We start from the raw sequence: 15,098 nt of genomic DNA on the forward strand, positions 1-15,098 counted from the left end.
CTATAAGTGTGTGAGGTTTTATGTGTGATTTGAGCTTTAGTAATGTTTCTTTTACAAATGTGGGTGCCTTTGTATTTGGGGCATAGATGTTCAGGATTGAGACTTCATCTTGATGGACTTTTCCTGTGATAAGTATGAAATGCCCTTCTTCATGAAGTCTAATTTGTTAGATATTAGGATTGCTACACCAGCTTGCTTCTTGGGCCCATTTGATTGGAAAATCTTTTCCCAACCCTTTATTCTGAGGTACTGTCTGTCTTTGAAGTTGAGATGTGTTTTTTATATGCAGCAGAAGGATGGATTCTGTCTTCCTATCCATTCTGTTAGCCTGTATCTTTTTATAGGTAAGTTGAGACCATTGAGGGATATTAATGACCATTGATTGTTGATTCTTGTTTGTTTTGGATTTGGTGGTGGTGGTGGTATTGTATGTAGATTTCCCCACTTTTTGTTTTTTGGTGTTTGGTAAATTGGGAGTATCAATTGCCTATGGATTTTTGAGCATAGTTATCTTCATTACATTGGAGTTTTCCTTCCATTAATTTCTGTAGGGCTGGATTTGTGGATATGTATTGCTTAAATCTGATTTTGTCATGGAATATCTTGTTTTCTCCATCTATAGTGATTGAAAGCTTTGCTGGGTACAGCAGTCTGGGCTGACATCCATGTTCCCTTAGAGTTTGTAGAACATCTATCCACTATTTTCTGGCTTTCAGAGTTTCCATTGAGAAGTCGGGTGTAATTCGGATAGGTCTGCCTTTGTTTGTTATTTGGCCTTTTTCTTTTGCTGCTCTTAATATTTTTTCTTTATTCTGTAAGTTTAGTGTTTTGATTATTATGTGGTGAGGGAACCACATTGTGGTCCAATCTATTTGGTGTTCAGTAAGCTTCTTGTCCTTTCATAGGCATATCTTTCTTTTGGTTGGGGAAGTTTTCTTCAGTGATTTACTTGAATAAGTTTTCTGTACCTTTGAGCTGAATTTCTTCACCTTCTTCTCTACCTATTATTCTTAGGTTTGGTCTTTTCATGGTGTCCCATATTTCCTCGATATTTTGTGTTAGGGATTTGTTGGACTTGAGATTTTCTTTGGTCAATGACTGTATATCCTCTAATGAGTCTTCAACAGCCGAGATTCTCTCTTCCATCTCTTGTATTCTATTGGTTATGCTTACATCAATGGTTCCTTATCGTTTATCCAGCCTTTCTATTTCCAGCATCCCCTCGTTCTGTGTTTTCTTTATTGTGTCTGTTTCAGCTTTCATGCCTTGAACTGTTTCAAGTGCTTCCTTCACTTGTTTTTTTTTTTCCCCCCTTGGTTTTTTTAGATTCTTTAAGGGATTTATCTCTTGAATTTTTTTGGTTTGTGTTTTCCTCCATTTCATGTAATTTTTTGCTTGTTTTTTCTTCTATTTCTTTAAGGGATTTTCTTATTTCCTCTTTAATGGTCTCTATCATCCTTATAAGATAAATTTTAAGGTCTATCTCTTCTTCATCCTCTATGTTGGGCTTTTCAGTTCTTGCTGGTGTGGAGTCCCTAGATTCTGGTTATGTCAAATCGGTCTTTCTGTTGTTGAGTGTGTTCTTACTCTGTCTTCTTCCCATCCCTTTTTCCAGTGGGTGCAGGTGGGGTGTCTCCCCCTCTCAGGTCGCAGGCAGAGGGCTCAGGCTCTGCTTGCAGCCAGATGTCAGAGGGTGGTGGGTGGACAAGGGTGGGGTGTGTCCGGACTCAGGGTGGGCCCTCCAGTCTGGGCAGGTCCATTCTTTGGGGGGGTGCGGGTTTCAGGCAGAAGGGAGCAGGGGTTTATGGGGGATGTTGGGGACCAGAGCAGCGCCCAGACTCACCGGAGGCTTGGGGGCCCGCCAGAGGACACATGGCAGCTTGTAGACAGGGGTGAGGTGTGTGCAGACTCCAATCTTGACTTTCACATAATGGCACCTTGGGCCTTTTTAAAAGTGTGTGTGTGTGTGTGTGTGATGTGCTTGTGTCTGCGTCTGCATATATGTCTGATAGGGAATGTCCTTCTGTGTATGTTTATCTCATTAGTTGTTGAATAAAGCACTGTTAGGCCAATTATGAAGCAGGATAGGTGGGACTAGGAGTAGAGGAGGATGCTGGGAAATGTACTAAAAATAAGTTTTGTGATCCAGGCAGGAAGTGCCGTAGTAGGCAGACTCAGAATATAAGCAAGGACACGAAGGAAATCGTCCTCTTGCTCTTCCTCCTACTCTGGAAGCCTCCATGTGAGCTCAACAAGGGAGGATGTAAGCCACCGGCATCCTCAATTAGATAAGTCCTCATAAATATATAGATTAGGGTTATGGTTGATACTTAAGACAGAGCAAGCATATAAGGAATCCTAGTGATTGGCCAATCAGCATTTGAAGCTAATATAAATCTCTGTGTGTTATTTTGGGCCCTAACATGGCAGGTGGAATTTGAGTGGCTGGCAGAAAGCACCCACATGGCAGCAGGACTCGGGCAGCTTTGGTGGAAAGATTTATCATTACATGTCTGTCTATATTTTTGTGTATGTGTTTGTGTGTGTGCGGGGGTGTAGTACTTGTTGTAGTATATATAGTTCTTGTATCTTGCTTTCAATCTCTTTTTGAAATATATAGTTAGATCCACTTAAATATCTATGCCAACTGTCTACAAAAGATATGTATATAAATCTCAACATTTTAAATAAGTATGACAACTTTTATCACAGTGTTAACTGTGATGCTTATGTGGTATACTTGCTGTTATTCTACAGTGACTGGAGTGGAATTTTATTGAAAACATTGAAATTTCTTAGCCTCCTAATAAGGTTATCTTCCATTTCATGGGGAAAGATAGAAACTGAGGCAGATCATTTTTGATTCCAACTACTGGTAGTTTTTGCTTACTTTCATGGTGACCCATAAAAGTTTCCGTAAATTAATTGCCTTAGTAACCTAATTAGCTGTCTGAAATTTTCTTATTGATATTAATTCACTTAATCTTAAAATCATTTAATCACAAAATGCACAAAAATGTTGTTGGTCTCATAGCTCTTTTAGATACATTATTGTACTTTCCACACTGTCATTGTCTGTGATATTTTTGAGTACTTCTATTACTATTATCATCTTTTTGTAGAATTCAAAATTTTATCTTTGTTATTTTTCTAATTATAAAGGTATATAGAATAGTTGGAGAAATATAAATAATGGAAAAATATAGACAGTTTAATGTAAAGTTACCTTGTGTTTGAATCCATAGGAAAAATCACCATTTGCAGATTACTGTGTAACTTACCAGTGCTTTTGTGTGTTCACATTCATGCACCCATTAAAAATTTCAGTACTAAAAGAGTCATACCATAATACTATGCTATATACACTATTTTGAAAAATACTGAACGTATTTCATGGGTATCTCTTATGCCCTGACATATACATCTGTTTGTAAGAACTTGGTTGATTTGCTATCATTGTTTTTTAACTCAATCCCTTGTTGGTAGACTCTAGATAGTTTTCAGTTTTCTGCTATTATTTCTTAAAAATTCAGCAATACACTCGACATGTGTTTCTGTATGTGCTGGTAATTACGGGACAAACACCCTGGTTTTAAAGTAAATTAAAATAGGTAATAACAAGTTAGAAATATTGTATTTGTTGGGAAAAAATTCAAAAAAGAGAATGTAGATGTCAATTCGACTCTTTGTACTGCTTTTCTTCTGAGGCACCCAAGTGTTATGTTGGCATGTGGTGTTGCCTACTAACTGAAGCTGATAGTTATGACTCTCTGCCCTTTACAGATGCCTGGTATAACCTGGGCTATGCCAACTCCTATAGGTGATACTGTGTCACCCAGTGCAAGTCTGTGCAGTGAACCTCTCATGATAAACTGGGAGAGGATTACAGACAGGCTGAAAATGGCTTTTCCACAACAGACAAGGTACTTTAATTTTGTTTTGGTGGTTGTACTGTTTGTTTTTGTTGTTGTTGTTTTTACAGCTTTTGTAGCTTTAACTGTAGAAATGAAACGTTTCACACACATCCACAAATACAACTATTTCTTTACCATGGTCTTAGTAAAATAAAATTGACTAAGAAGACATAGTACTCAATGCAAAGTAAACATTTTTATTTTTTATTATTTCTTAAGATGTGAGAAGATAAGTGTTTAAATTTATGTTTTCTCATTTGCTGGAAGTACTAGTTGTAAACTTACCCAGTTTGAATGCCTCCAGCTATATTACCTTAATAGCAGGTCACCAACGTAGATTTTCAGTTAATTATATGCTGAGCCCCAACATTATCAAGCTTCAGTTTATTTTTTTATTTTATTTTATTGGGATTCCTGTGATTTATTTCTGAGTGGACATGATTCAATATAATCAAAATTTTTCTGTCTTTCAATGTGTAACTTGAGCAGAAGAAAAGTTAATTCTAAAATCTCTGCTCTTGTATGTGTAGAAATAAGTTTAGTTTTCCTTTGTATTTTCATTTGAAAGCATTATATCTTGTTATCAAATTAGATTATCATTTTAATAAGTTTCATAATTATAAATAGAAAAATAGAATTAAATAGTTATAGATAATAATAAAATGAATCAATCATGAACCAAAGGAACGAAAAATATCTTCTTTTTCTATCATAAGTACAGATGGCAATAGAGGATTAAAAAAGGAAATACTGATTAAAATAATTACAAGTTATTTTTATGTAATAAATATATCTTTTGCTTGTTTTCCTTTTCTGTTTAATATTTATTTTGTTCTCTTTGAGTTTTATGAAAGTAAACATTTAAATATTACAAAGATGAGAAAACAATAGCAAGAGTTATTATTAAAATAGTTAATTTTAAAATAGTTATTAAAAAGGAATACTTCAGTCTTGAATGAAGTTTGAGAAATAAAGTCCTCAGTATGTAAATGAATCAACTCAATTTTCACATAATGAACTCTTTTATAAACATAGTTAACTTTCACTTGTAAACACATTAAGTAACACTTTTGGACACAATTAGCAATTTTCATTTTGGTTTCAAGTAAATGCATATAACATTTTTAGATTCGAGACTACAGAGTTGAGTCTATATGCTGTCGCATGAATGGGATTTTTTATGTCATCTGTGAGGGCACATCCTTGGAGCAGTGGGAAAAACCAGCCCTTCTCTGTTCTTGATCTCTTCTAGGAAGGAGCTTTCAGATTTCTTACAACAACTGAAGGATTCTCATGGGAAGGCTGTGTCTCGACTTACATTTGATGAAATTGTTTACAAGATTTCTCAAATGATTGAGCCCAAGAAATCTGAGGTAAAACAAACAATTAAAAAATAACAAAATTCAATTCTCTATTCTCATTTCTGTAATAGTGACATAACATGTTTAGAGAGTTGATAATCAATAACTTAGTCATAGGACATCATCGATTAGCAATAAATAATAATTCCACAAATTCAACTTGACAAATGGCATGGTAAGTGTTTTAGATCAGACTAGAATAAAACTGATTCCCTTTCAATTTTCTAAAGGCTGCTTTAAGTGAGTCTGAATGCAAGGTTTTTTTTTTTTTTTTTTTTTCTAATTTTCTGCATAGATTTATTTTATTTAATCTAACACTTAACATAGCTCTAACAAATGTTGCCAATATTTTATTTCAAGAATATTGTTTATCATGAATATTGTTTATCCTTTTGGTAATTTTCGCTGCAATCTATTTTATTCAGTTATGTCAGTTGACACTGTTTTAGGATAATTTTTAAAAATATTGATTTTAGAGTGAAGGAAAATCTGCAGCAGCAGATGATAAGAGTGCATCACCCAGCCACACTTCATCACAGCCTAAGGCTCCCCAGACCCCCAAATCATCACAAGATTCTACCACATGGGAAGGAGACAAAGATGTGGTGAGACAAAAGTTGTTGACTGTAAACACATTTAGATCTGAGAGGGGAAAAATAGCCTTAATTTTATCATATTCATTTTTCTCTAGGATAATGAAGAGGAAGAAGAGGAGCCCTGTGTAATCTGTCATGAGAATTTGTCTCCAGAAAACCTTTCAGTTTTGCCTTGTGCTCACAAATTCCATTCTCAGGTAAACGTTTAAGTTTGTCCTGTTAACATTTTACCATTAATCAGTTAAGCAAGCTCACTGCCTTACTTAAAAGGTACGACGGCATCCAGTGCCATTTCACAGTCCCACTGGGCATAACTACACTTCCCTTTCTGGGTGCCATACCGAAAGGTTTACAAAATTCACTGTATGCAGTCATGGTTGTACTACTGTTTTCAGGAGGACAGCCTGGAGTTTTAAATGGTATACATTATACAGTTCCCTTGAACAGAACTAGGAGAAATATCAATTGACACAGCAATTGAATGACAGGACTAGCAACAAAGAAGTGCCACTTTACCCCAACTTGCTGTAAATTCTGCAGTGTCTATTGTCCATATGTAATAATGACCACCTCATTTTAAAGCAGAAGACTTCTCTTAGTAATCTCTATAACCTCTTGTGTTTATGTTTGAAGATTCTGAGGCTTGAGTATTAATGTCAGAAAAAATGTGAGGCAGGCATGTCTTTTGTGTTCTTGGTATCTAAATGGATTAATACCTGGTGCTGCTGCTGTATAACTGTTACTGATGTACAATGTATGGTGCAAATCCTCTGGAGAAAAATGTGATTTAACAAAAGAAAAGATCATCTTAGGCAGGAAATGTTTTTCTTGGGGAAGTGAACAATTGCCTGGTGTTTCAAACCATGTTTCAATGATACAATATGTGGTACCTGATACAAAATTATGGGTGTTATCTGCTTCTATCTGAGGAGTTTTGAAAATGGCTAATCCCAAAAGGTCTCCAAGATGATAGTTTGCCACACGGTTTTCCCATTTTGAAACTTTAATATGTGATGATTTTTAAATAATAATGTTTGTCAAACTTATTTGTCATTTCCCAGTGATCAAGAAGTACATAATTCATTCAGTTTACTCTTTAGGGTTAGTTAGTAGGCCTCAAATACAGGTCCTATACTTAACCCTGCTATCAGATTTTACTCTCCATTATTCAAACATCCAAAATATGTGGCTTTAGAGTCAATATTTAGCAAAACATATTTCATAGTTCAAGATTATTACATTTTCACTGTAGGAAACAATCTGGAGAGAGTATTCATACAGGGAGTTTCAGCTTTAGAGCCCCATGAAGGTATTGGTAACTTTCATATGCCTGTTGTTATTTGTATAATCAATTATAAGTGAAAAGAATTTATAAATAATATCAACCAAACAGAGAATATAGCAAGTTTTTCCAATATCCTTGTAAGGAAGAACTAGTCATTTTTTGAAACAGGGTGAGACCAAATTTTGAGTCAAATAGACTAACTTAAAGATACTCTGCAGTTGCCAGCTATATTACTTGGCAAACCAAAGAGTTGTCATAGTTGTAGCAGATGGCTTGGCTTTCAGATCCACCAGAAGACATGTTGGTTGGTAACTATGGTGTATAGAGTGGTAGCTGCCTCTGCTAGGCTAAATTTGAAACTCTGACTTGAATCGTTTTGCTCTTTAGTGCATTAGACCATGGTTGATGCAACAGGGGACATGCCCCACCTGCAGACTCCATGTTTTGCTACCAGAAGATTTCCCTGGCCACCCCAACGGGCAGTTACCCAAGATCTGATACAAGGCAGGTAGCTATACCTAAGATCAGTTTTAGATATTGAAATTTAGTTCTGCTTTTTAATGAGCTAATTGATTGAATAGTATTATGCAGCAGTATGCTCTTTGGTGTCATGCTAATACACCGGCTAATCACACCAGAGCTGAGCCAGAGATCAAGACAGGTCTAAAGCACATGTGAATTAAATGAAAGGGACTTAAAGAAGGTGGGATTTGATAGTTGCATTTTATTGCTCTTCATAACATTTTCCATCTGTAAACACAAGACCTGTAAACATGACTATTACTATATTTCTTAGAATGTCCTGTCTTTTTCCTTCATACGCTATTGTTCTTTACTTTCTCTCAAGTATGTTACATTTCAATTTCCTGAAATAAATTTAGGAGAAAATGGAGGAAAAATATCTATAGATTTTAGTTTTCTTTTAACTTTGAAAGCTTGGTGTAAAAATGTAACTATTATAAATTATATTTCTATCCCCGCCATTTTTTTTTTCTATCTTCTGAAATAGCTACCCTTGATGAGATTATGAACTCTTTGACCCTGGTGACCATGCAGTGGTTTAAAATAGCCTGTGACATACAATTGTTTCAGACATTGCAGAACCAGTTTGTCCTCTTGTTGGTGCCATGACATCTCCACAATAATTACACTATAGAAACTACAACTAAGTTTTGTCTTTCCCTCAAGAGCTAGTTCTTAAAATCAGATCACAAGACACCTGTATTACCAATAGTTAGCACCATAAATACAGAATGAAATTAGAATTAGAAATCAACATGTTAGTAAAGGAGGCAGATATGCAAATTAAGTCATTTGCTGAGATGACTAATTGAGATCTTATATTGTAAACATGTTCCTTGGCTCTTAATCATTTTCATTTGGGGGATATTTTTTCCTGCTTTAAAGATGTCTACTGTCATGTAATTGTTCTGGGGAAGAACAGAAGCCATTTTTATATGTACTTGCTGCTGCTTGTGACAAAGTTGATATCCACTAGACCAATTGCCTATCTAAAGCTTGTCACTGAGAGTTTAAATTCTTAGACAACAAAACCTATTTTAAAAATAGTGTAAATGCTGTAAGTGGTGTACATGCTTGTACTTTCAAACTTAAAGTAATCCATAGATATCTTGTAAGACATTTATCCTTGGTTCATATTTACAGTCTCAATTTTATTAATTTTCAAATGAAAGGTTTGACTCAGCAACTATTTTTTGTGTGTATTTCAGTGTAAATGTATCTGAAGTTACTGTGAATCTCTATTTAAAACTTCTATGCCTGTAATTGTATGCTAAACTTCTTTTTGTATTTTGAAAATAAACTGAAAATGTGAAGAAAAATATTTTTAAAATGTCAGCATATGAGTGGGTGAGATGACTCAGCAGGTAAAGGTGCTTGTTGCAAAGCCTGATGACCGTGCATGGTGAAAGGAAAAAACTACCAATCTTGCAAACTGTTCTCTGACCCCCACATGCACGCAATACACGGAGATGCACGAAAGAGGGAGGGAAGTTGGGCGGAAGGAAAAGTATTTTTAAATATGTCATTTATTTATGCATAAACTACTAACATTGTGTTGGAGTTGCAGAATCTAGAACTTACGGGACGTTCAATCATCTTATCACAGTTATGTAGCAAACTTCCTTGGACCGTTCATGCTTACAGTTTATTTCTTAGTTCTTGTTTATAATTGTAATTTCATTTTTATGTGGAAAATAAAATTATTTCTGAATTGAACAACTAATTTTCTATGTATTCATCTTAAATATATCCAAAAATACTATCGTTTTTAAATGTCTGTTTTTGCTGAGTTGTACGTAAATTTTTCTTCTATTTTGTGGAAATACTGGAAAAATATCTAAGTTGTTAGTCATCTCATCTTGTGAAATGCCAAGGATGACTTGGAGTCTGAAAATACAGAAGATTGGGGATTCAGTGCGTTTCTAATGTGTCTCTCTTTTGCAGGTATTTCTTGTCCAAAGTCATGTGGCGGGGTAATAGGTAAGCCTCGTGGTACTGATGGGTCCTGTTGCTCTGCCACATGCCTCTTTTACTGGCTCATGTGCTAGAGTAATAGTAGTGATGAGTGTTCCTTGCAAACACTGATAACCTGAGCTCTATCCCTGGGATCCCTATGGTGAAAGGAAAGAACTACTAATCCTGCAAACTGTCCTCTGATCTCTATGTGCACAATGTGGCTTGTGTGTGCACAAGTCATTCTTGGCTTCAAGTAAGGAGCCAGAAGACTTATCACAATCACTGGTCTGTAGTGAGAATGGAAAAGTTTAATACCCCACAAAGTTATGTCTAGTTCTACAGATGCTGAAAGTAATGGAACTATAAAATTGGTGATATACAGTGGTGTTCACTGCCATGCTTTCTTCTGAAGAATGATTTTATCCTGCTCAGAAAACAAGTTAATGACCAAAAAATTCCTAGCATGGCAGTAATTGTATCAAAAATACTTTGGGGTGCTCAGTGAGTACAAGTGCTTACTGCCCAAGCATGATGACCAGACAAATATTGACACCCTCATATAAAAAAATCTGGGCATGCCTTCATATACTCTAACCAGAAGGTGGAGACAAAGGGATCCTAGGAGCTTGCTGATCAGCTAGCCTACCCAGCAAGAAATTCTATCTCAAGGGAATACCACACACACACACACGCCATTTTTAAAATAATAAAATATCTGAAAGTATCCAATAATGTACTACAGCTCCTACTGGAGGACATGCCTTGTATCTTAATTTTTCATGTGTATAACATTTCATAGCTTTTATAGGACACCTTCAGATGTATTTGGTACTTTGATTGATCTATGAATCACAAGTATATATTATTATGATTTATTTACAAACTCAGATAAGGGGGAAATAATTTACTCAACATGACAGTTACAAATTCTACAAAGTACCATTCTGGAATTATAAAACAGGTCTTCTGTGCCCTAGCTGGTATTTCTTCTAGTGTTGATATCTGCATCCATTTTGGATTTACTTTGTACATAGCAAAGGTAGTACTTACTACTTCTGAAATAATTTTCTTCAAATAATTAACAAGATAATTTGGAATGACATGGTGGAAGAATTTTGACTTCTCCCTATGGTTTGTTTAGTTTGGTTCAAGTTAATGAAAAGTATCTTGACTTAATTATTAAGACTCCGTTTTCAAAAGTCCTTAATCTTTTCCAGCTTAAAAAGTGGATCTAATTCCTGTGGTTTAGGAAGGCAGGTTTGGTTTTTAAATTTGTCAAGAATGCCCTACATTTGTAAGATATTTCTAAATATCAGAATTCCATGATTGGCACGGTTTAGGACTACTTTGGTTTATAGCTAGATAAAAACAATAAGTGAACATGATTTTCTTGAGTAGGTAGTTTCAGTTACTAGCTGTACTAGATACTAGATACTAGAAGGTGCTGGTCCACAGAGCCAGTGGAGATCCTAGACTGCCATTGTAGTAGTGTTATTTTCATCGCTAATTACTTCACAATTGCAATTCTACTTTTTTTTTTTTTTTTTTTTTTTTTTTTTTGGGTTTTTCGAGACAGGGTTTCTCTGTGGCTTTGGAGGTTGTCCTGGAACTAGCTCTTGTAGACCAGGCTGGTCTGAACTCAAAGGCCTGCCTCTGCCTCCTGAGTGCTGGGATTAAGGCATGCACCACCACCGCCCAGCATTATAGAAAAGTTACTCATTTCCCTTTAGATCAACCTTCCTGATGCTGTGACCCTTAATAGAGTCCCTCAGGTTGCAGTGACCCCCAACCATAAAATTATTTTGTTGCTACTTCATAACTGTACTTTTACTACTGTTATGAATCATAATGTTAGCATTTTTGGAGATAAAGATTTGTGACAGGTGTTGTGACCCACAGGTTGAAAACTGCTGAATTAGATGTCAAGGACACTGATTTGCTGGGATCACACAATTCATAATTAGAGTCACAACTCCAAGCTATAATCTTTGTGCCAAGATCAGTGTTTTTCTCTCCATATTATCATACTTGTGTTTTGACAGAGGAAGCAGGGCAGGTATAGGGAGGAAGAAGAGGAAAGGAGGAACAGAAGGAAAAGGGAGAGAGGACAAAAGGAAGAAGGAAGGAATTGTGGGAGAAAGATATGAATAAACTGAAGACACTGAATAATTATGAGTTATGAAGTTATTTTTCCAGACAACATAAAAGCAAAGCAACATTAGGATAGTTGTATGAGGTGACGGTGTCTCACTTGAGAATAAAGTCAGACATGCATATTCTTATTATACCTGATCAGTGTTTTAAAAGGGTAAGGCCAGATGTTTTACCTTTTTAATTTCAAGGTCTCAAAGGTTGCATCACATTTTTAGGGCCATGAAATTTCACAGCTACTACTGGGATTTTGATAACATAGTAATCTTTTGCTGTATCAGTGTTCTCTGTCCACTCAGAGAAAAAAGCAGTGTTGAAGAAACTAGTGCTGTGGACCTTTAGTTTCTTCAGACTGCCTTTTATGACAAAATTAAGAGCTGTTTCTAAGTAATGAAGATATGTTTACGTTATTTTAATTCCAGAAAGAATTCCTTTCAATTCCTAGGGCATTAAATGCAAGTAACATCATGTGGACTGAGCCTGCTGTATTTGTATATTCACGAACATGTGTGTTTGTGTGCACAAACATATGAACAAATACATATAAAAAGAGGCCCTGAATTTGAGGGTGGCAGGCACACATGGGTTGGATGGGATAAAGAGAATGGAGAAAATGATGTAATTATATTTTAATTTAAACAAATTTAATAAAGAAAATAAATTACACACACATTTCTAACAAATGATGTCCTTAAACTTCCATTTGGCCTTGTATTGTGATGATCTGATAATGTAAATGTGCTTATAATTTATTAAACAGTTTACTCTTTTTTTAAAATTTATTAGTTCTAGTTAGGGAACAAGCTTGTTTCACATGTAAGTCCCTTCTCCCTCTCCCTCCCCTCACCCCCATCCCTCCTCCCCACCCCCAACCTACCCCCACCCCATCCACCCACCACTCCCCAGGCAGGGTAGGGCCCTCAACAGGGGCTCTGCAAAGTCCACCAAATCTTCCTGTGCTGGGCCTGGGCCCTTTCCCATGTGTCCAGGGCCAGAGTGTAACCCTTCACGTGTGATGGGCTCTCAAAGTCCTTTCTTGCACCAGGGAAAAGTACCAATCCACCACCAGAGGCTCCCTGGAGTGCAGAGGCCTCCTTATTGACATCCATGTTCAGGGGTCTGGATCAGTCTTGTACTGGGCCTCCCAGATAGCATCTGGGGTCGATGTGCTCCCCCTTGTTCAGGCCAACTGTTCCTGTGGGTTTCTACAACCTGGTACAGACCCCTTCACTCTTCATTCCTCCCTCTCTTCAACTAAATTCCAGATTTCATCTCAGTGTATATCTGTGGATGTCTGATTCTGCTTCCATCAGCCACTGGGTGAGGGCTCTCATTCCTGGGACGGTCGGCCCAGTTTACTCTTCTTAAGTAAAAGGAAAACACTTCACCTTCAGTTGCTGAAGGTATTCTTTTTTTCTAAAATTCAGTTGTTTATTAAGTTATGCAAGCATAGGAATCCTGTCTGTCTACTACCCAAAGCATTGCCTAGTACTTAGTAAATATTCAATAAATAGTTTATAAATAAATGGGTTTGTGAATTGAATGGAACTTACATAAGAAAATAGAATTTTAGACTAGTACAGTGGCTGGAAACAGTTTCTCAGTAGAGTGATCTTTTCAGTCATTGTCTATAGACATCCACACAAAATATTTCACACTTACCACTGACATTCAATGCATTGTGATAATATAAAACCTTGAGGCATTTAAAACACAGTTTTAATGAGTAAATAAATACTTATATTTCTGTTTTTAGTGGAAAAACTGGTATCTCAATAATACTTTCACTTAGAAAACTTAGCAAATATTTAAATATATCTGATGGAAGCTTTGAAAAGAAGTTTACATAGCTGTAGAAGTCATGAAAGTATCATGCACCAAGATGAACTCTGCCTAATGCTGCTTTCTCTCCTGAAGATACTGATATCTTTCAGGCTCACACTGGGATGCTGAAAACAAAGCAACTACATATTTCATGAAGAGAAATAGCGATCCAAAAATAAATGATAGTTTCAAGCTAATAACATATCCAGAACCTAAGTACCAATGACCCAGAAACAATAGAACAATAGAACCACAGAGGGGGTGAAGGTAAACCAGGCTTGCTTGGACAACAGTGATTGGCTCTTACTCAGCCTTCATAATAGAAATGAGGAGAAGATAATTCTTCAAGGTGCCCTAAATTGTTTTATACATGGTATCTGGAATTTGACAAAAAACAAAAACAAAACAAAACAAAACAAAACAAAAAAATCCACACTACCAAACAGATACTTTTACAGATGTTACAATGGAAAAGTTTTTGAAACATAGTAGGAATTACCAAAATGTGAGACAGCCAGGAAGTGAACATGTGCTATTGGATAAATGATAGGAATGGGCTTGCTCCACAAAGCGTTGCTACAGACCTTCAGTTTTATATAGTGTCCCCAAAACCCCGTGAAGCTTAGAGAATAATATATGGGCTGCTTTGGGCAATTTAACATGCCACTTTGTATATATTCCAGAAGTTTTCTTTAAAAATAAATGTGTATCTTCCATTCCACTTTTAGAAGAGAAATGAAAGCATGTGCCTATAAAAGGTTGTACATGGATGTTCAGAGTAAGAAAGCCCATCTCCAGTTTGGATAACCTCCACATCCCTCTCCAGGCAAGTGTATAACCAATAAAAAGAATGAGCATTTGTGCATGCAGAAATATGAATGAGTCAAACCATGTTGAAAGCATAAGTATGCTTCATGATACAATTGCATAGGATTCTAGGAGGTGCACCACATTGGTGAATTGACTGTGAGAATAAGGAAAGACAGAAATTAGTTGTTGTAAGGAAATAAAAATAACTCAGAGAGAGGTGAAAATGTGTCCATGCTGTGGTGATAGTTTAATGAGTATGTATATGCACCATACCAAATACTGGCTATGGTGGACGACACACTGTTCATCACAACACTTGGAAAGCAGAGATAACATCTCCGAGTTCAAAGCCAACACAGTGAGTCCAGCCAAGAAAACATAGCCCCTGTCTCAAACAACAAACCTTTACCAATTACAAACTTTATGCACCACTTAACTGTATGTCTCTTGAATAAGCACCCAGTTCACTTAGCAACAAGATGATTATAGTCTAAGGTTGTGCTACTGTAATGAAACAAATTGCAGAGGCAAACCCATTCTGGATCACTACCCATTGACTGAATCTGGACTATTCTACTTTTGTACTCATCTAATCCTATAAAAGTTTTGCATTTAGGTTTTTCCCCACATCTTGTTCTGATAGTATTCATAGAATGACCCTGGCAGTATTACTTAACTC

The 15,098-nt window shown here is 36.2% G+C and overlaps 1 protein-coding gene across 4 annotated transcripts in view; it reads left to right on the plus strand.

Annotated features, from left to right (window-relative positions):
• Positions 1-11,130, plus strand: part of Dzip3 (DAZ interacting zinc finger protein 3) — a 75,877-nt gene extending 64,747 nt beyond the window's left edge. For 2 of the 4 annotated variants that reach the window (XM_027412551.2, XM_027412549.2), the window contains 5 exons: positions 3,784-3,923; positions 5,167-5,287; positions 5,752-5,880; positions 5,967-6,068; positions 7,544-9,401. In XM_027412551.2, the coding sequence (XP_027268352.1) occupies positions 3,784-3,923; positions 5,167-5,287; positions 5,752-5,880; positions 5,967-6,068; positions 7,544-7,654 (603 nt within the window). In that variant the 3' untranslated portion in view covers positions 7,655-9,401. Of the gene's footprint in view, positions 1-3,783; positions 3,924-5,166; positions 5,288-5,751; positions 5,881-5,966; positions 6,069-7,543; positions 9,402-9,622 lie in introns of those variants that run through there. The other 2 variants (XM_027412550.2, XM_027412552.2) reach the window with 2 other exon arrangements.
• The last annotated feature ends 3,968 nt before the right edge of the window (positions 11,131-15,098 follow it).

This window comes from Cricetulus griseus, chromosome 4 (assembly GCF_003668045.3).
Source record: "Cricetulus griseus strain 17A/GY chromosome 4, alternate assembly CriGri-PICRH-1.0, whole genome shotgun sequence".
NCBI lineage: Eukaryota > Metazoa > Chordata > Mammalia > Rodentia > Cricetidae > Cricetulus > Cricetulus griseus.